Source organism: Chiroxiphia lanceolata, chromosome Z (genome assembly GCF_009829145.1).
Source record: "Chiroxiphia lanceolata isolate bChiLan1 chromosome Z, bChiLan1.pri, whole genome shotgun sequence".
In the NCBI taxonomy this organism is placed as follows: Eukaryota; Metazoa; Chordata; class Aves; order Passeriformes; family Pipridae; genus Chiroxiphia; species Chiroxiphia lanceolata.
In genome coordinates this window covers 479,588-498,956 of record NC_045671.1, presented here as the reverse complement: position 1 = coordinate 498,956, position 19,369 = coordinate 479,588, and the positions used below count along the sequence as shown (strand labels likewise).

The following is a 19,369-nucleotide window of genomic DNA, read 5'->3' as shown; positions in this document are numbered from 1 at the left end:
AATCCAGCTGGGATGCCACTGGATAATTTAGGAAGGGCTGGAGCAGGGATGTGATTTAGGAATCCGCCCGCTGCCGGTTTAATACTCAGCATTCCACAAAGCCACCGGATTTTGATCTGTTACCATGGAACCCGATTGAACACTCAGATTGATTTATTTTTCATACAGAATGTTGGGAATAATCCATGGGATAACCACCCACGTGCCCACGTGTGATCCACACTTTGTAAGCTGGAAGTCAAATGGTTAAATGACAATCCAACCCTTCAGGGCATTTCCCGGGAGAATCAAATGGGGAAAAGAAGGGAAGCGGAAAGAAAAATCTGCCAACTCATCAATTTTTGATGGGCATACGGAAAAAAAAAAGGCATTCCCTAATCCAAGAATATCCTCGGGGTGAAGCCTGGCATTGTCCTCAGTGCCCGGTGTGAGCGTGTGGGAGCAGCTGGAATTCCAATCGCTGCAAAATCCAAGGAATTTCCACACCTGGAAAGCCGAGAGTGTCCAATTCCTTACTGCATATTGAAATCCTTGGGGATATTCCTGTGCCTTCCCTCACAAAGGCAGGGAAAACACCGACTGCACTTCCAACTGCAACTGGAATTTTACAGGGAAATTTTCCTACACCAAAATCCACAAGAAATCTCTGGAATTGATCCCTAAAAACATGTGCCAAACAACCAATCTCCCAGCGATTTATCTCCCCATTCCTCAGCATTCCCAGAGTGCCATAGCAACTGCTTGCTCCTCCGGCGTGGGATGGGAGAAAACCGGGATGGAACGTGGGGAAAAAAACCATCAGGAATAAAAAGGAAGGAAGAAAATCCCTGGGTTTCGTGCAGGAAAAAGGGGAAAGCACTTCCATTTGGAATCTCTCCAGAGATTCCCCCCCGTTTTCTACAACCCGATGGCAATTTTCCCTGGGCTCAACAATCCCGTCAGTGGGTGCTGGATCATTTTTATCCCGGCTATAAACAGGAAATATTACAGGTAATTGCCAAGATTTTTAAAAATACTGCAGAGCTATAAATATACAACAGGAATAGGGAGGGTTTTTGCACTAATTCCCACTTATCCCTGCTTTTATGCTTTAAGGAAAGCCTTTTAAAGCATCATCACCTCCATCAGCATCCAAGCTGGCAACAGGAGGACTGTTCTTTTCCCTGAAACTATTTAATATTTTAATAGCTGATTAAATCAGAACGTAACGGCCGACGGGTGATTATTGGAATTTATTGGTTAAAGAGGAGAACTGGGATATTTATCCAAGTTTAAAGATACTGGAAATGAGCCCGTTTGATAAATCACGTTTGACTCTTTGTTGTTTGACAGGCTCAGTGTCACCTAAAGGACCATTTCACATCCTGCTGGTGGTCCCAGCATTCCCTGAGGAAGAGCTCACCTGCAGATGGCCGGAAAACATTCCTGAAGGCCCTTTTTCTTCACTAAAGATCCTTCCAGGCAATACATGATGATGTCCATCACCTCGGAAACAACAATTCGAATCAGTTGGACAATATTTTCCATTTCATAATTAAAGCTGTGAAGCTTTAATTCCACCAGTTCCACCTCCTGCCACCTTTCAGCAGAGCAGGTCACTCCAAGCCCTGTCCAACCTTCTCCTGATCGGGATTCACTCACCTCCACCAGCAGGTCCACGACGTCCGTGGGCATCTTGTCGATGAGGATCTCGATGACCCGCAGGATCTCGCCCTTGGCCCGGGCCAGGGTGGTGGTGTGGATGTTCTGCTGCGACTGCGTGTTGGCCGCCAGCGCCGTGTGCCGGTGCACCTGCCGAGAGCGGGGACGCGCCATCGGAATCACCGCGATTGGAAAAGACACCCCCCCGGGTCGTCTGGCCTACACCAACCCCCTCATCCTCCAAACCCCATGGAAAAGCCTCCATTCCATTAGAATTCCTGCTCAGAGGGTCATGTGTGCACTGCTTGAAGCAAGCAGGGTTTTCCACAAATCTGGAAACTTTCTGCGACGCTCTGGAAACTTCTACAACCAAATCGAGCCGGACTCATCCCACGCTATAAATCCGGGGGGGTTGGATCTCTTTGGGCACACCAACACTCCCTGGGGTGGAAGGGTGCTGGCTGCAGGTGCCCCTGGGCACCCCAACACTCCCTGGGGTGGAAGGGTGTTGGCTGCAGGTGCCCCTGGGCACCCCAACACTCCCTGGGGTGGAAGGGTGCTGGCTGCAGGTGCCCCTGGGCACCCCAACACCTCCTGGGGTGGAAGGGTTGGTTGCAGGTGCCCCTGGGCACCCCAACACTCCCTGGGGTGGAAGGGTTGGCTGCAGGTGCCCCTGGGCACCCCAACACCTCCTGGGGTGGAAGGGCTGGTTGCAGGTGCCCCTGGGCACCCCAACACTCCCTGGAGTGGAAGGGCTGGCTGCAGGTGCCCCTGGGCACCCCAACACTCCCTGGAGTGGAAGGGTGCTGGCTGCAGGTGCCCCACTCACCTCCTTGGCGATGGTGGTGATGAAGGCGGGCGGGCGGGCGGTGGCGATGAGGGACAGCGCGTGCCGCGCCGAGCGCGCCGAGTCGGCCGCCGGGCTCAGGGGTAGCCCCATTGTGATGCTAAAAAGGGGGGCCAGGGTGGACAAAAGGCAGGGACAAAGAAAGAAAGAAAGAAAAAAAAAAAAAAAAGGAGCATTAGAAAAATATCGAGTGCAAAAAGATTAGAAAGCAGCTTATAATGTCAGTTCAAGGTCAGCGGGAGCGCTCCGGCGGTTCCGGGATAATGGACTCCCAACAATGAGCAGTGATTAGGAGTCAGGGTGTTCCTGCATCAACCCCAAATCGAATAATTAACCATGAAGATTGAAAACAGGGAGTGCATCTGTCCGAAGTGGGGGAAAGGCCTTGTTAACAAATGATCTGGATGTGCTGAATACACATCAACCCCCACGGAGGGAGAGGCCAGAGAGCCCGGAGCGTCTTCCCGAGGATTTATGGTTTGGGCTTTTCCAGTGTTTGAAACACTGAAGGCTGAGAAATCTTCTGGGCAGGGAAATTCTCTTAATTCAAGGCTTTTTTAGTTGCTGTGACCCCTGGAAGTGTCCAAGGCCAGGCTTGGAGCAATCTGGACTAGTGGAAGGTGTCCCTGCCCGTGGCAGGGGGTGGGACTGGATGATCCTTAAAATCCCTCTCGACCCAAACCATTCCATGATAACCTGGCTCGAACATCACCTATTTCAAACGTGAACTGAAAAAGCCAAAACCAAGCCCAAAATGATTCCTACCCTCCTATCTGTGCCAGGACAAAGCCTAAAAATCCTGGGAAAACACTCTTAGCCCTCATGACCGAGCGGTTTCCTTCAGCATGGCCTAAACTTTCAGGGACTGGGATGAACTGGAGTTACAAACACCTGGGTATTCCTTGAATTCAGCAAGGAAAAAAAAGAAATTCTGGTCAATATATGTGATTTTTTTATATATACATTTGGAGTTCGACATAAAAGCTCCTGGATAAAACATGGGCTTTTGTCACACCACAAGGAGTAACTGGAGTTCCCACAAAATACAATGGGAATCCAATTTCTCCACATTTCTCCATGGATTTCTTCTTAGTATCTCGAGGAAATGAAAACTTCTATGAAATGGGGGAGATCTGCCTTAGAATAAGGTCAGGGAACCCTCACCAGCTCCCAAAAACATCCATGGGATTAAAACAACCCTCATTGCAGGTGGCATTTAAAATCTGCGTGGTGGCACCAACAAATACTTCGTGGAATGGTTTGGGCTGGGAAGGATTTGAAGGATCATCTCAGGGACACCTCCTACTAGAGCAGGTTGCTCCAAGCTGGCCTTGGCCACTTCTAGGGTGTGCCAGGGCCTGCCCACCCTGGCAGGGAGGGATTTCTTCCCGATGTCTCACCCCACCCTGCCCTCCTCGGCCCCAGGACTCGAGGACGCCGAGGTGGGAATGGGAATGGGACTGGGAAGTGCCGGCAGTACCCACTTGGCCAGCTGCTTCTCGGCGTCGGCGCAGAGCTCCAGCAGCCCCATGAGCACGGCGGACACGTCCATGTAGGGCTCCCAGACGGTGAAGCCGCGGCCGATGAGGTCGATGGCGGTGCGGCGGATGGTGGAGTGCGCCGGCAGCTTGGCGCTGGGCGGCTGCAGCAGCAGGAACGTCAGCGCCTTGCCTGGGGGGAGGAACCACATCCCAAACAACTTGAACAATCCCAAATCCCAATCCAGGTGCTGGATGTTGAGGGAACATTATTAATATTTCATTTCACTGAATAAAATTTATATACACGTAGGAGCGACGCTTCCTGGCACAGGTAGTTTGTTATTATCTCCTCGTCGTTATTTGTTACCTCCTGATAAAGGTAATTACTGATTTTATCAGGTTTTTCTTGCTTGTTTGGTTTAATAAACAAAGCTCACATTTTCCTGGTGATTCACACCAACGACACCTAGAAGTATCAGTGTTACGTCCCAGCTCTAAAAGTGACTCCTCAACCGTTACCCCGATGAAACATTCCCGGCTTTTCCCTGGGAATCCCGCTGGATGAAGCCAATCCCGCCCAATCCTCAGCCAGGACATCTTTGTTTAAAAGCTTTGCCTCGGCTTAAGCGAAGGAATTAATATTGACAAAAACATCAGGGCGGCTAATGAGTTGTTCGTTAGGGCAATAAACATGTCACATTAGAGGCGGCGCGGCCACGAGGTAATTAGCCCCGGAAAAGCTCCCTGGAAAAGCTCGCCGGAGCGGGGCCGGGGACTATTCCCGGAGCTTCGCCGCTTCCCAGTAATATCCCGGGAGAAAAAGTCATCAAGAACCAAAATCCAAAGCTGGGTCCAAAAATCCAGATCCCTCCAGCCCTTCCTGTTCCTGGCCTGGGGAATTTTTTATCCCAGATCTTCTCTGGGGTGTAAAAATCGGGATATTTTTAGGCCTCAATTAAAAGGATTGGAGCTGGGGGTACTCACACGTGTGCCTGGCCAAGGAATAATTGGATCCGCCGCTGGTGAGGCCGAATCCCTCGGGAATCTGGCTGGAGCTGCGGGGCCGGGTGAGGAGTTTGGGCGGCTCGATCTCGGCGCCGAACTCGGCCCCGATGACCCCCAGCAGGACGATGGCCGTGGCCTGTTTGCGCCGCTCCTCGTAGGACGTGGAGACCTTCTTGGGCTGGGGGAGGCCCGAGAGACACCCTAAAAACACAAAGAACATTCCAAACGGTGCTTCCCAAAGAAAATACAGGAATAAAGAACTTCAGTCACACCAGGATTTTTAGGCATGGATGTGATTCCGCTTTAATTCCAATAAATCTTGAAATATCCCCTTCCAAACCTGCCTCCACAGGGACAAAAAATCCACTGGAAAACTGCCCGATTCCAGAGTTTTGCTTGCTCAGCGGGGAATTTTGTCTTTGTCTAGTGATTGTTCTTGTTCACTTTAAATGCAATTTTCCTTTGCTTTTGAAAGAAGATGGATTTTTTTCAGGATAACTCCTCGGCATCCTTTCGGTTTAGGATCCATCATCACATCCAACTTGCTGCTAAATTTTAGGATAACACCACATGCCATTAAACCAAATGGGTATTTTTATAGAGTGATATGTTATAGATGGGATTTTTAAACATCATAATTAGGAATTTTAAATAAAACTGAAATATGGGTCATTAGTTTAATACAGCCCAGGGATTCTGAATTTCACTAAGCAGAGGAAGTTAGGGTTTTTTCCCTTTTTAATAATATCCCAAAATCTTAGAAGAAATGATTGGAATGAAACCACCCAAGCTCACTTTTACCTGTATTAATTAATTAATTCCCTCTATTAATTCCCAGCATCCTAAGAAATTCCCTACCCTATATTGTAAAAAAATAAGGAAGTTTGAATCCTTCCTGGGTGCTGAGGAGTTGGGAGGCACCACCTGGCCCGGGATGAGGTTCATGGGGCTCGGGGATTAACGAAGGGGGAATTAATGAGGGTTAATGATATCCACAAGAAAACAAGGAACTGAACCGAATTTTGGGAGCTGTGCTCAGCCAAAAGGGAGAGGAAAAAAAAAACAAGGGAAAGCTTAACAATGGGAAGGGAGAGGGGGGGAAAAAAAAAGGAAAGGAAAAAATCAATAGCAACCGCCTTCGGAAGAAGGAGAAGAAGAAGAAGAAGGATAAAAAGGGGCTGGAACAAAGCAGGGAAGGGAAGGGTTGGAATTGTCCACCAGAGGTTTATCCCAGGTTCTCGTTGACATTGGGCTGTTCCACCTGGACAGAGAGGGCCCCATTCCCTGGGATGGGAGTTCCCAGATCCGGAATGGGATCCAAGCCCGTGCAGCCCCAGTTCCAGATCCCCGGATCCACGGATCCGTGCCCTAACGCGGAGCGGCGGCGGCGGGAGCGGAGCAGCTGCGGGAGCAGGGTCGGCGGGATGCGGATCGATGGGAATGAAAGGAAAAGCCAACACATGTGCTGCTTCCAGTAGGAAATTAAACCCCTGCCATGGCTTGGTTGAGATGGAGTTAACCCTTCGGAGAACCCGGAGCGGGGATTTGGGAGTGTCCTCCCGGAATCATGGCATGGTTTGGGTGGGAAGGGATCGCAGGCAGGGACACTTCCCGCTAGCCCAGGTTGCTCCGAGGCTCGTCCAACCCGGCCCTGGATGCTTCCAGGGATGGGGAATCCACGACCTCTCCGGGCCACGGAATCTGCACCGACAGGATTTGGACAAAACCAAACTCCTGGGAATCCACAAATCCCAGAAATTAAAACCCAACCGACCCCAAACCCAAGTACAAGAAAATCCCGACCTTCCACCCCGCAAAGCTCCGGATGGGAGTAAAACCACTTAATAAAGGGGGGAAAAAAAACCTCCTTGATATTTTTATTTTTTTGGTTTTAACTCCAATTGATGGGAATGGTTTCCCCCCAGCTAAGCTGCCAGGGGCCTTTGGGAGGTTTTTCCACCAGAATAATGCCTGGAAGAATGGAAGAATTTGGTATTTTGTCCCTGCGCTGCCGCTCCCTTTAATCACGGCCGGGGCTGACAGGCAGATCCATTTTCCTGACAGGACGGTTGATCACCCTATCAGTGGGACAAAATTAATAACCTCCAAGAGGCCTGGCTGGAAAACAAACAAACAAAAAAAAGGATGAAAACCTTTGAGATTTGAGGTGAAAAAATCCCCGTTTCAGGTGGAGGGTGTGTGTCCGCTCCCAAATATCATCCTGAATATTCCCAAATATGGAAATAAACCCCCAGGACTGCTCAGAGCAGACAGCACAAAGACAGGACAAAATGCTGGAGATGGAGGTGAAATATTCCCAAATTTCTCAGGTTTAGGAGGCCGTGGGATGTCGGAAGCGTGGCCACGAGGTCAGGCCGCTTCCCTCCAATTAACTCCCGTTAATTGGCTTTGCCCACTTTGGAGGGAAAATTAATTTCAGCCCAGCTTAGAATAAAAGGATTAAATGAAGTTCTCCAGGTTTTAACTGGAAGAGGAATCAATGGATTGGAATTAAGAGGAATCAATGGATTGGAATTAAGAGGAATCACTGGATTGGAATTAAGAGGAATCATTGGATTGGAATTAAGAGGAATCATTGGATTGGAATTAAGAGGAATCATTGGATTGGAATTAAGAGGAATCATTGGATTGGAATTAAGGCATGGAGCGGTTTTATGGGAGGGGTTTTCTATTTTCCAAGCAGGTGCAAACTCGGAGTATTCCCAGGCTGGAGTAGCTACTCCAGCTCGGAGGAGATCCAGAAATCCCTATGGAACATCAAATCCAAGCCCTGGAGATCCTGATCCAACAAAACCGTGGCCGTGGCCACCGGCACGGAGAGTCCCGGAGAGCGGGACCGACCCCACCCTGCTCAGGGTTGTGGTTCCACCCCCTAATTCCCACCGGGATTTAGTCCCAGCATTCCATAGTATTATGGGAATACAGGAATAGCTGGGATTTAGTGCCAGCATTCCATAGTATTATGGGAATGCAGGAATATTGGAAATGCAGAGTTCGAAGGGATAAAGGGGATAAAATGATTTGCTGAGCACAGAGGACTCACTCCAAAGAAATCAGGAGTCAGAAATCCCAGGAATTGTGAGGAGGAAAAGGCAGGAAAAGAGGGAAAACGTTGGATCCAACCTGTGGTTCCTCATTCCCAAACCTCCTGCTGGCAAAGGATTGGGAATGCTAGGAAGTGCAGCCATTCCTGCAGCCACAGCTCCCTCCGCTGGCCCAGCACGGGAGGAGCTTCGGGAGCTGAAATTCCTGCCTGGAAGGGCCAAAAGCGGCGGGAATTTTGGGAATTTCTGCCCTCCTGGAGACATCCAGAAAGCTGGCAATGCAGGGAGTTAAGAAGCCTGTGCCTGGGAATTCTAAAATCTAATAATTCTCATTTTTTCCCCATTTTTCTTTGTGCTGTTCCCATAATCCCTCACCTTGGGCTGCTTCCCAAAGGGAAAAATCCAGCCTGGATTTCAAATTATAAATTATATAAATGTATTTATTATGTTCCCAGTTCTATTCCCTGAAATAGGTAATGATATTAATATATTATATTCTAAGTTATATTCCCTAATATTATTGAAATTATTAAAATACCACCTGCTGAAATATCTGTAAAAATTAATATTATTGGAATTATTAACATACCATCTGCTGAAATATCTGACTTGTCCAAGTAAAAAAAAAAGGGAATAATGCACAGAAAAATAGAATAAATCACTTCAGGAATGAATTTAAACTTACTTCAGTCAGGTGGGACTATAATAAGGAGGTCTGCCAATTAATAGAATAATAATAAAAACAAAATAATAATAATAAAAGCAATTCAAAACACACCCAATGTACCAAATTATAATTATTAATATAATAATGCAATTAAGATACTAATAAAATTAATAGAATATAATTAATATTATAAAACCAGAATATTAATAATAAAAGTACTTAATATAAAAATTAATATAGTAATAAGATGTAATATTATAGATTTATTATAATAAATATATCATTAATATAACAATAAAAATAAAATAATAATAAAAGCAATGCAAAATACACCCAACTTACCAAATTATAATAATTAATATAATGATACAATTCATATAATAATAAAATTTTTTATAATATAATTATTATTAAGTATTTTTATTTTTTATTTTTATTAATATAGCAATATAATAATATATATTTACTGTAATAAATATATAATTAAAATAACAATAAAATAATAGTAAAGACATTGATACAATAATAAATATAATAATATACATTTATTATAATAATAAATATATATCATTAATATAACAATAAAGATAAAATGATAATAAAAGCAATTAAAAGGAGCATTTGAAGACAGACTCCCTAAGAGCCACCAGCAGGATATGATGTAAAAAAATCAGAATAAAGTCATTATTCCTCAAGAATTACAAGATGAATGTGGATTGTGGGTGGAGTGAAGGGCTCCAAAGCCATTAAAATAATAATATTATTAATATTAATAATAATTTAATAATATTATTAACCTGATAATAAAAATAATAAAATAATAAATAAATAATAAAATTAAAATAATCAATAAAATATAATTAAATATAAGAAGAATTATAATAAAAATAATAATAAACATAATGAATAGTAATTTAATTAAGGCTCACCCGCTGCGATGTCGTCGTCCCCCAGGTCCTGCTCCTCCTCCTGAGCTTTGGCCTCTGTGCCCACGGACTCTGGGCTGGCAGTGCCAGTCTGAGCAGCTTCTGTGGGCACTCCAGCTGCAGGGAAAGACCAAAAATCAAGTTTTCCCACTGAAATATGATTTTTATGTAATTTGATATTATACTGCCAGTTATGTTCCTTAATATTATTGGAATTATTAAAATACCACCTGTTGAAATATCTGTAAAAACTGATATTATTGGAATGATTAAAAGACCACCTGCTGAAATATCTGACTTCTCTGAGAAAAAAAAAAAAGGGAATAACACCCAGAAATTTATAATAAATCACATGGGATAACATTTATTGAAGTTTTTACCAAAATGATTTTTATTTCATGTCAAAAATGCTAATATTAAAAATAGGGTTAATTCTCTAAGAATGTGGATTGCAGGGAGTCTGTTCCTTTAGAGAACTGATTTCATTTATATCACTTTTCACCAAAATGATTTTTATTTCATGTCAAAAAACACTAATATTAAAAATAGAGTTAATTCCCTAAAAACGTGGATTGCAGTGAGTCTGTTCCTTTAGATTTCCCAAATCAATTTGGATTTAACCAAGACTTTTTTTTTCCAGTGGGGAAAAAAAAGCTCATTTCAGGAAAAATAAGCACTTTGGGGTTAAAAGACAGGAAAATATCCATTTTTCCTGGTTTTTTTCCCCCCTGAAAATTCCAAACCTGGAGGCCTGTTGAAGGAGCCAGAGTTGCTCCAATCGCCCGGAATGACCTGATTATGAATAATTCTGGATTCCCAGTGCCTTTTCCAGCAGGAAAAAAAAAGCTGATTTCAGGAAAATTAAGCCCTTTGGGGTTAAAAGAGAGGAAAATACCCATTTTTCCTGGTTTTTTACCCCTGAGAACTCCAAACCCGGAGCCCGTCGAGGGACGGCTTTGGCCAGAGTCGCTCCGACCCCCCGGAATGGGCTGATCTATTTGAATATCCTGAATAACTGTGGATTCCCAGGGGCTTTTCCCCCTGTTCTCCCTGTCTTTTGGCAGGTTTTCCCGGCCTTCCTTACGGGAGATGACGCTGTCCATGTACTGGGGCAGGTAGGGGGCCCAGGCGTCGATGGTCTCCTTGCGTCCCGCCTGCTCGATGCGCCGCAGCTCGGCCAGGAGAAGCGCCTGCGCCGCCTCCCGAACCTGCAGGACACAGGAAAACTCACCTTGGCCCATCAGAAATCCCAACTGGTAGATTTGGGGCGGGAAAGAATCGGTTTTGGAGGCTTTGGGGCGGGAAAGAATTGTTTTATTAAAGGAAAGGAGAAGCCGGAGCCGGAAAACGCGGCGCGGGACCGACCTCCAAGCATCGGTCCTGCCAGCGGCGCGCCAGCATCTCCAGGAGAGGGGGTCGGAATTTTTCCAGGCCCAGCAGGTCCGGGAGCATCACACAGTGCATGGCTGCCAGCTGGCTCCAGCCTGGAAAACAGCGGGAAGAGGGATGGGAGCGACCGGAGCGAGCCGAGCGGCACGCGAATCCACTTACCCCTGGAGCACCAACATAAAGAAATTATAAAGAAATTATAAATAAATGATAATTATAAAGAAATGACAGCAACCTCAGGAATTATTATCCCTTTAAGGATTACATGGAATTTTCTGTCCTGAATTTCCTTGGGTTTCCACCTCAATCTGATTTGAACCCGGGTGAATTCCTGCTCCGGGTCTGCAGAAACATCCGGAGCTCCAACTGCACAAATGCTTGGGAAATATTCCACAGGCAACAATTATTTAGTAAGAGATTAAGAGATATTTAATATTATAGCCACCCACTTGAAAAATACCTCAGGCGAACATATAAATCTACAAGTTTTAATTTCTCAGCAATTTTTAATTTCTCAGGCACAAAAATGTGAATTTTTTCACCACGGTGCTAAAGAAATTCTATCAATTTTCCTTTGAAAAAAAGGATTCAAAGGAGGAATTTCCAGTTTAAGAGATGCGTGGAAGCAGGAATTTATACACCAGTGATAAAAATTCAGATTTAAAGCAACTTGCCCGCAGGGTGTTTGTGCAGGAAGATGTTTTTCACAATGGTAATAAATATTTATTAGATCAAATTGACCTCCAGCACCGACCCCAAGTAGTTTAAATACATCCCAAGTCTTCCTAAAAAACACTAAAAATCAGATTTAAATGAGGGGAAACTTGATTTTCTTTGGTTCGTTTGCTAAGAGAAAGAGCAAACCCACCCCTCTGGCAAAGGAAAACTCCTTTATAAATCAAATTAAAGTGTCCCAGCAGTGATAAAGGATTTTAGCTGAAAGGATAAATAGAAAAAGTGAGGAAGGAATACCTTCATTGACTAAGAAACAGGAATGTAAAGGAGGAGCAGTGTCAGAGTGCCCAGATTCCAGGTTAGAAGGAGCAGCAGGAGCAACTTGCAGAGCAAAAGGAGGAATAAAAAAAGAGATAAAAAAAAGAGAGGCAAGTGAGGAAAAGCAGCAGAAAAATGGGTTAGTAATCACTGGAGAAGGGAAAGAACCTTCAACTTAAATATTCCAACTGAAGGAGAAGGTGCAACTTAAAATATTCAACTGAAAAATTTCATATTCAACTTGAAAAAGAATATTAAACTGAAAAAACAATGGTCAACTGAATGAGAATTCCAGGTTTTCCAAGAAGTGAGAGGTAGACATGCAGCTGAAGAGACAGTAAGATAAAAAATCCCTGGGAATAAAGTGGCAAAAATTCCCTGGCAGGGAATGACTTCGTGGCAGAACCAGTACCTGGGAATGATTCTTAAAAAGGTCTTAATTGTTAATAATTTTATCTAGGTGGATATTATTAATCACTAATAATTTTATCTAGCTGGATATCACACTACTACATTCATTTTTTAATATTACATTGCACTGCCTTTTCCTCCCATGTAATATTTTGATGCTCAATAACCAGGTGATAAATCTGGTGTGTCAGGAGCTGGAATGACGGATCCAAAGGTTCCAAAGAATGGGATATTTTACCTTGTTTAATTTGTCCTTGGCTGGAAACGGGAGGGGGTGGTGGCTTCGCTCTGGCCAGCTCGGGGGTGCCGGGTCTGGGTGGCCTGAACACAAGATATCCATGGAGAGACAAACTCAAAACACCCATGAGGAGACACATCAAAGGGTTCCTGATGGAAAACACACCCAACACACCAAATATACCCAAAACCACCCAAAAGAAGATGTTAAATCCCACCTGGTGGGCCCTTTCTTCATGTGGTCGCCGATGAAGGTGGCGTTGGTCATGCTCATCAGGGTGTTGGCCAAGGAGATGACGGAGAGCAGGTGCTGGGTGGTGACGGCGCGGGACACGCTGTAGGTGCCCTTGCCCGGCCCCTCGGCGCCGGACACCTTCCCGCCCGGCTCCCCGCCCACTCCGCCCACGGGCCGGTTGTAGCCGGGCAGCATCAGGGACATGTGGCCTCCTCTGGACACGAGGCCAAAGGACACGGAGCAGTGAGGCTTCAGCATTCCCAGGCGCTCCAGGCACAGCTCGTCCAGCCCGGAGTTGAGGCCCCAGGCGTGCAGGCAGGACATGAAGAGCTTGGCCGTGTCCATGGTCAGGTTGTACTCCAGCAGGGTGAGCGGTTTGGATTTGCTGGCGCGATATTCCGGGTCGCCGTCTTCCCTCCTCTGCCTCAGCGCGTCGTCGTCGTCGTCCTCGTCGTCCAGCAGGTGCTCCTTGATGTTCTCCTTGATGGTCTCCTTGACCTGCTGGAAGAGCACGGCCGCCCGTTTGCCGGCCAGGAAGGAGCCGCCCTTGTCCGAGGCGCCGGAGGCTTTCTGGAGGTTCTCCGGGGAGACGAGGGCGGCGTTGGGCCGGGACGCCTCCTCCGTCAGCAGCTGGATGATCAGGGCCTCCACGTCGAAGAACAGCACGTGGATGTCGGGGTCTGTCAGGTTGGTCTTGATGGCCTGGACCATCAGGGAATTGTGGGAGTATTTGGGTAAATTCCCCTGGAAAAAAACAAGGGAACAAATGGAAATCTCTATGGAGAAACTCTCAAAACAAAGAAATTCAATTCATGGACATTTATGGATAAATAAAAGCTCTCCAGGTTTTATTCCTTTAGGGAACGGACGCTCCGGGTGCTGCCCTAAAAGCCAACTGACCTTATCGGAGGCCTCGGAAGCCAGGAGGTTGGTGGCCAAGGTCTGCAGCTTCTGGTGGGCCACGTTCTTGAGGGCAGCCAGGCTGCGGCGGGTCATGGCCTGCTTCAGGTTGACGGCGGGGTGGCTGAGGGCGTCCACGGCAGCGGGCACGGCCTCGTCGCAGGCGTTCAGGATCTCCACCGCCGTGATGCCCATCACACACCGGTCCAGGGCGCCTGCAGGGGGGGTTGGGAGAGCCTGGGTGAAACAGGAGGCCAGGTCCAAAAGAGTTAACTGAGACATTTGGGGCCTGCTAACGATCTAGGAACATCTAAACGGTCTGCGCTTGTTCTGTTCTACCTACTGGACCAAAATGTAAGAGGAGGGTAAAAGAAACACATAATAGGCCTAGAGGTAATAAATTAAGATGCAGTAAGATAAAGGAGACATTTGAACAGAAGAAACAGCTCCCTCAGCATCTCCTCATAGGACTTGTGCTCCAGTCCCTTCCCCAGCCTCGTTGCTCTTCTCTGGACCTGCTCCAGCCCCTCAATGTCCTTCCAGAGCTGAGGGCCCAGAACTGGACACAGCACTCCAGGGGTGGCCTCACCAGTGCTGAGTCCAGGGGCAGAATCACTTCCTTGGACCTGTTGGTCACACTGTTCCTGATCCAGGCCAGGATCCATTTGCCTTCTTGGCCACCTGGGCACACTCTGGCTCCTGTTCAGCTCCCTGTCCATCCCAACTCCCAGCTCCCTTCCTGCCTGGCTGCTCTCCAGCCACTCTGTCCCCAGCCTGTAGCACTGCCGGGGGTTGTTGTGGCCAAAGTGCAGGACCCGGCACTTGGCCTGGTTGAACCTTACCCCCTTGGAATCAGCCCAACTCTCCAGCCTGTCCAGGTCCCTCTGCAGAGCCCTCCTGCCCTCCAGCTCATCAACACTCCCCCCCAGCTTGGTGTCATCCAGCTCAGTGTCATCCCCCAGCTTTAACTCCGCCCTCGGAACCCTCGGCCAATCTAGATTTGCCGGGATCAAGGACGGATTCCGGGCGTGCGGGAGCTCACCGGTGTCCATCTGCCAGACGTACACGGAGCCGTCGGAGCAGCCCACCACCAGGTAGTCGTCGGCGGGTCTCCACTTGATGACCTGGATGGGGAAGAGGTGGCGGGAGGCCAACATGATGCACTTCTTCTCCCGCAGGCTCAGCAGGCCCACCGAGTGGTCGCTGGCGACGGAGCAGACGCAGTGCTGCACTCGGGCCTAAATCAAAAACAATTAAACAAAATTATCTTCATCATAATGCAGAGATTGTTGGTATTAAAACCTTTTCCAGGGTGAGCAAAATCAGACAAAAGGTGGTTTCCAAGCAATTAATGTCGTTTTGTTCATGAAATTGTACTTACTCGGCCATGTTATACGAGGCAAAATTGCCTTGGAAATTTATTCTTGGCAATATTTTAAATCCTTGATATAATTAAAACAGGAGGAGAACAAAGCCATAAAAACCAGAACTAAGCTGTTTTTAAGATAACATAGAAATGTATAACAATAAGATAATATATAGTGATGTATAATGCATGTAATTGTACACATATAACATATATTAAATATATATATTATATATATACATGATACATGCATATACAGGCTATATACAGTATATATGTGTATATATATACTATATGTGCATATACAGGCTATATATACTATATATGTATATATACTATATGTAATGTATATATATATACTATATATACATATATAGGCTATATATGCTATATATGCATATATATGCTATATATGCATATATATGCTATATATGCATATATATGCTATATATGCATATATATGCTATATATGCATATATATGCTATATATGCATATATATGCTATATATGCATATATATGCTATATATGCATATATATGCTATATATGCATATATATGCTATATATGCATATATATGCTATATATGCATATATATGCTATATATACATATATATGCTATATATACATATATATGCTATATATACTATAGATACACACTACATACTATATATAATACTATATAACTTAACACACACAATAAAACACCTGATATATTTTATATGCACACTACATTATTATTCCTATTACTATAATAACGATGACAACGACAACAGCACAATAATTAGGCTGTTTGTTTTTTTTTTTATTTTTAAGACCTTTTATTTCAGCCCTTCCAAGCCCCGGCTCCACCTCGAGCATTCCATCCTCCGCTCCCCACTCACGCTGCAGTTGTCCGGCGGCACGAGGAGCTGGGTGATCTCGCCGCCGTGCACGCAGAAGATGTGCTTCATCTCCCCCGAGAAGATGTCCCAGACGATGACAGAGAAGTCCACCCCTCCCGAGACCAGGAAGCGCTGGTCGTAGCGGGAGGACACCTGGTGAGGGTACAGCAGGCACGTCACCTTGTTCCGGTGGCCCCGCAGTGTCCGGTGGGGCGGCCAACCTGGGGATTGGGGATTAACATTAGTACATTTTGACATTAAATAAAAAGCATTTTGGTATAAGGTGATATAAATGAAATCAGTTCTCTAAAGGGACAGACTCACTGCAATCCATATTCTTAGAGAATTAACCCTATTTTTAATATTAGTATTTTTTTTACAGGAAGAGGGGGCTCAGGGGAGACCTCCTCACTCTCTACAACTCCCTGACAAGAGGGGGGAGTCAGGTGGGGGTTGGTCTCTTTTCCCACCCAACCATCAGCAAGACAAGAGGGCTCGGTCTTCAGCTGTGCCAGGGGAGGTTTAGGTTGGATATTAGGAAGAATTTCTTTCCAGAGAGGGTGATCAGCCATTGGAATGGGCTGCCCAGGGAAGGGGTGGATTCTCCATCCCTGGAGATTTTTAAGATAAGACTGGATGTGGCATCAGTGCCACGGGCTGGGAACCACAGCGGGGTTGGATCAAGGGTTGGACTTGATGATGTCAGAGGTCCCTTCCAACCCAAGTGATTCTATGATTCCACGATTCCCGGTTTTCCCGTACCCCTGCGGAGCATGTGCTCTCCCTGGAGCAGCTGGACGATGGCGGTCTGGGTGGCGGGCACGATGACCACGCTGCCGTCCTGGCGGCCGCACACCAGGCGCCCGTGGGCCGGGATGTACACGCTGGCCGTCACCCGCAGCGGCTCGCCCAGCCCGGGCACCACGCTCAGCTGGTCGATGATGCCCGCGGGGCGAGGGCTCAGCTCGTCGAAAGCTTCCTGCAGGGAGATGGAGGTGGTGCTTGGCAGGCCTGGGAAAAAAGGAAGGGAAAAAAAAAGAAGGAAGGGGTGAGGCGGGAGGAGGATTTGATGGTCCTGCCCGTGGAGCTGGAGGAGCTTTGAGCTCCCTTCCGACCCAAAGCATTCCATGATTCCATGTTGGAATTTAATGTACTGGCTACAAGGATAAAGCTAATTAAGGTTTTGACCATTTATGGAAAAAAAAAGGAGGGGTGAAAAAAAAGAAGGAAAGGGTGAGGAGGGAGGAGGATTCGAGCAGCCTGGGCTAGTAAACCTGGTGGAGCTTTGAGCTCCCTTCCAATCCAAAGCATTCCATGATTCTGCACTGGAAATAAATGTACTGGCTACAAGGGCAAAGCTAATTAAGATTTTGAGCACTGATGAAAAAATGAAGCTGCTGTAACTCTTAAATAAACCTAATTAAGATTTTGATCGTGCGTTATCAAACGATGTTACTGCAACTCTTACAATTCAAGCCCAACATCCTGGATATCTGAGAGAACCAGCAGGGCTTTGTCCAGCAAAAACACACCTAAAACTGTTAAAAGGCTGTTCATCGGGTACCTCTTGCACTCTCTTGCTGTTCCAGAGCGTCGGGCACGCTCCAGATGCACAATCTCCCCGAGGAGTCTCCTTGGATCAGCAGCTTGTAGGAGAACTCTCCCTGGCCACAGAAGAAGCGAGTGACTGGAGGACATATCAGGAGCTGTTAAAAAAATAAGTAAATAAATGAATAAAAAAATCAATCAATAACTTCAGGCCACATGCTCACCTCAACAGTTTGCACTGTGCCTTTTAAAAGCAGGCCAGAAATTCCTGCATCCATGAGGAAAAACTCCTGTTTTACCTGTTTCTCTGCCCTGTCCAACACGCTGTACAGCAAAGGTGGGATCAGGTTTTCCACGGCTTTCCCCACGTCCCTGCGGAACGAGTCGCTGGCTGGGAGGCAGCTGGGGGTGAGGAGGAGGAGAAAGGAGTCAAATTCCCAGGATTTACAGAGGGATTGCTGCATCAGCACGTGGATGTTGCTCCCATCCTCGTGCTCTGATCACGAGGGGGTGAGGAAGGAGTTCAACATCAAACTGTCTCTTTAGCCAGAACAAAGATGTTTGCACATCATGAAGATGTCACAAGAGAAGGTTTGGATTTTCCTCTTGTCATTCTGCCCAATTTAAAATTTCTGGCACAGTTTCATATTTATGTGCCTATTTTCAGGTTTTTGCACTGGGCCAAGATTTCAATGTTTTTCCCCTCCAGATGAAATAAATGGGAGTATTTAATTTTTGCCTACCTGGCTGGTAATTTATAGATGAAACTTTGCCCATCCTCTGTCCACACAATCACTTTATCAGCTGCCACAAAGTCCCCACCAGTCCAGGTCTGGTTGTTTTCACTGGGGACTGAACATAAGAGGGAATAATCCCCAGCATCAAAAACCTGGGAAGAAACAACAAAAGGGGTGTCAGGAATCTATTAGAGAACAAATTTTGGGTTTAATATTCCAGAATGATGGAATGGTTTGGGTTAGAAGGGATCTTAAAGATCCTCCAGCTCCGATCCCGTGGGTGGAGATTTAGATTAAATATCTAAATATGCATTAAATACACAAATAGAATCACACTGAAAGGACGTGGAGCATCTTGCTCTGAATGTTTCTAAATTAATTAATTAAATTTAATTAAATTAGGCCTCAGGGGTTGGTGCCTTACCCTCCAGTACTTGGAGCACACGACCAGCAGCGAGCGCTGGGTGAAGGCGCAGAAGGAAATGCTCTGACAGTTCTGGCAGTAGATGGGCTTGGATTCCTCCTCAAACACGGGTGTGGTATCCTAAAAACAACCCAAAGCAACACCAAAATCATTCTTTTCCTGCTCAAATCGAACTCAGACCCCACGGAACAGGGACTCTGGCATTCCCTGAGGTGCCCCAGGGCCGATTTCCGAGGAAAACCCGAACGCTCGGAGTGGTTCTGATTCCATTATTCCTCCTAAGAAGATCTGCAGGAGGCACGTGGTCTCCTCTTTGGTCACTTAAGTCTCCCAAATTCCCCAGCAGGATGGATTAGTGGTGCTGATTTAGTCAGGGAATCACCTTGCAGCCAGGTAGGAAGCTGGGATGAAGCAGATTCCACTCCCGTGGAATAAACTTAAAAAAATAAGTTTATTTTTCCCTAAGTTGCCAAACATCTTTTCCAAGGGGTTTCTGGGAGAAGTTAATTTACCAGAGGTCTGAAACGTGCAGTAAATCTCAGACTTTTTTTCATTAGGACACAGGGAGTTGGAGATAATCCCAAAAAATGAATATTCCTAAAAAACTGGATCCTCT

General features: G+C 46.1%; 1 protein-coding gene across 3 annotated transcripts in view; it reads right to left on the bottom strand.

Moving 5' to 3' along the window:
* Positions 1–19,369, bottom strand: part of WDR7 (WD repeat domain 7) — a 32,630-nt gene that overhangs the window by 7,219 nt on the left and 6,042 nt on the right. For 2 of the 3 annotated variants that reach the window (XM_032676184.1, XM_032676183.1), the window contains exons 7-25: positions 18,754–18,873; positions 18,336–18,481; positions 17,892–17,994; positions 17,609–17,750; positions 16,807–17,055; positions 16,045–16,265; positions 14,840–15,035; positions 13,798–14,012; positions 12,881–13,641; positions 12,664–12,746; positions 11,994–12,077; positions 10,998–11,116; positions 10,717–10,840; positions 9,636–9,749; positions 4,954–5,175; positions 3,973–4,159; positions 2,471–2,588; positions 1,642–1,791; positions 1,403–1,485 (exon numbers count right to left, since the gene is read on the bottom strand). In XM_032676184.1, the coding sequence (XP_032532075.1) occupies positions 1,403–1,485; positions 1,642–1,791; positions 2,471–2,588; positions 3,973–4,159; positions 4,954–5,175; positions 9,636–9,749; positions 10,717–10,840; positions 10,998–11,116; positions 11,994–12,077; positions 12,664–12,746; positions 12,881–13,641; positions 13,798–14,012; positions 14,840–15,035; positions 16,045–16,265; positions 16,807–17,055; positions 17,609–17,750; positions 17,892–17,994; positions 18,336–18,481; positions 18,754–18,873 (3,437 nt within the window). The remainder of the gene's footprint in view (positions 1–1,402; positions 1,486–1,641; positions 1,792–2,470; positions 2,589–3,972; positions 4,160–4,953; positions 5,176–9,635; positions 9,750–10,716; positions 10,841–10,997; positions 11,117–11,993; positions 12,078–12,663; positions 12,747–12,880; positions 13,642–13,797; positions 14,013–14,839; positions 15,036–16,044; positions 16,266–16,806; positions 17,056–17,608; positions 17,751–17,891; positions 17,995–18,335; positions 18,482–18,753; positions 18,874–19,369) is intronic. The other variant, XM_032676186.1, reaches the window with a different exon arrangement.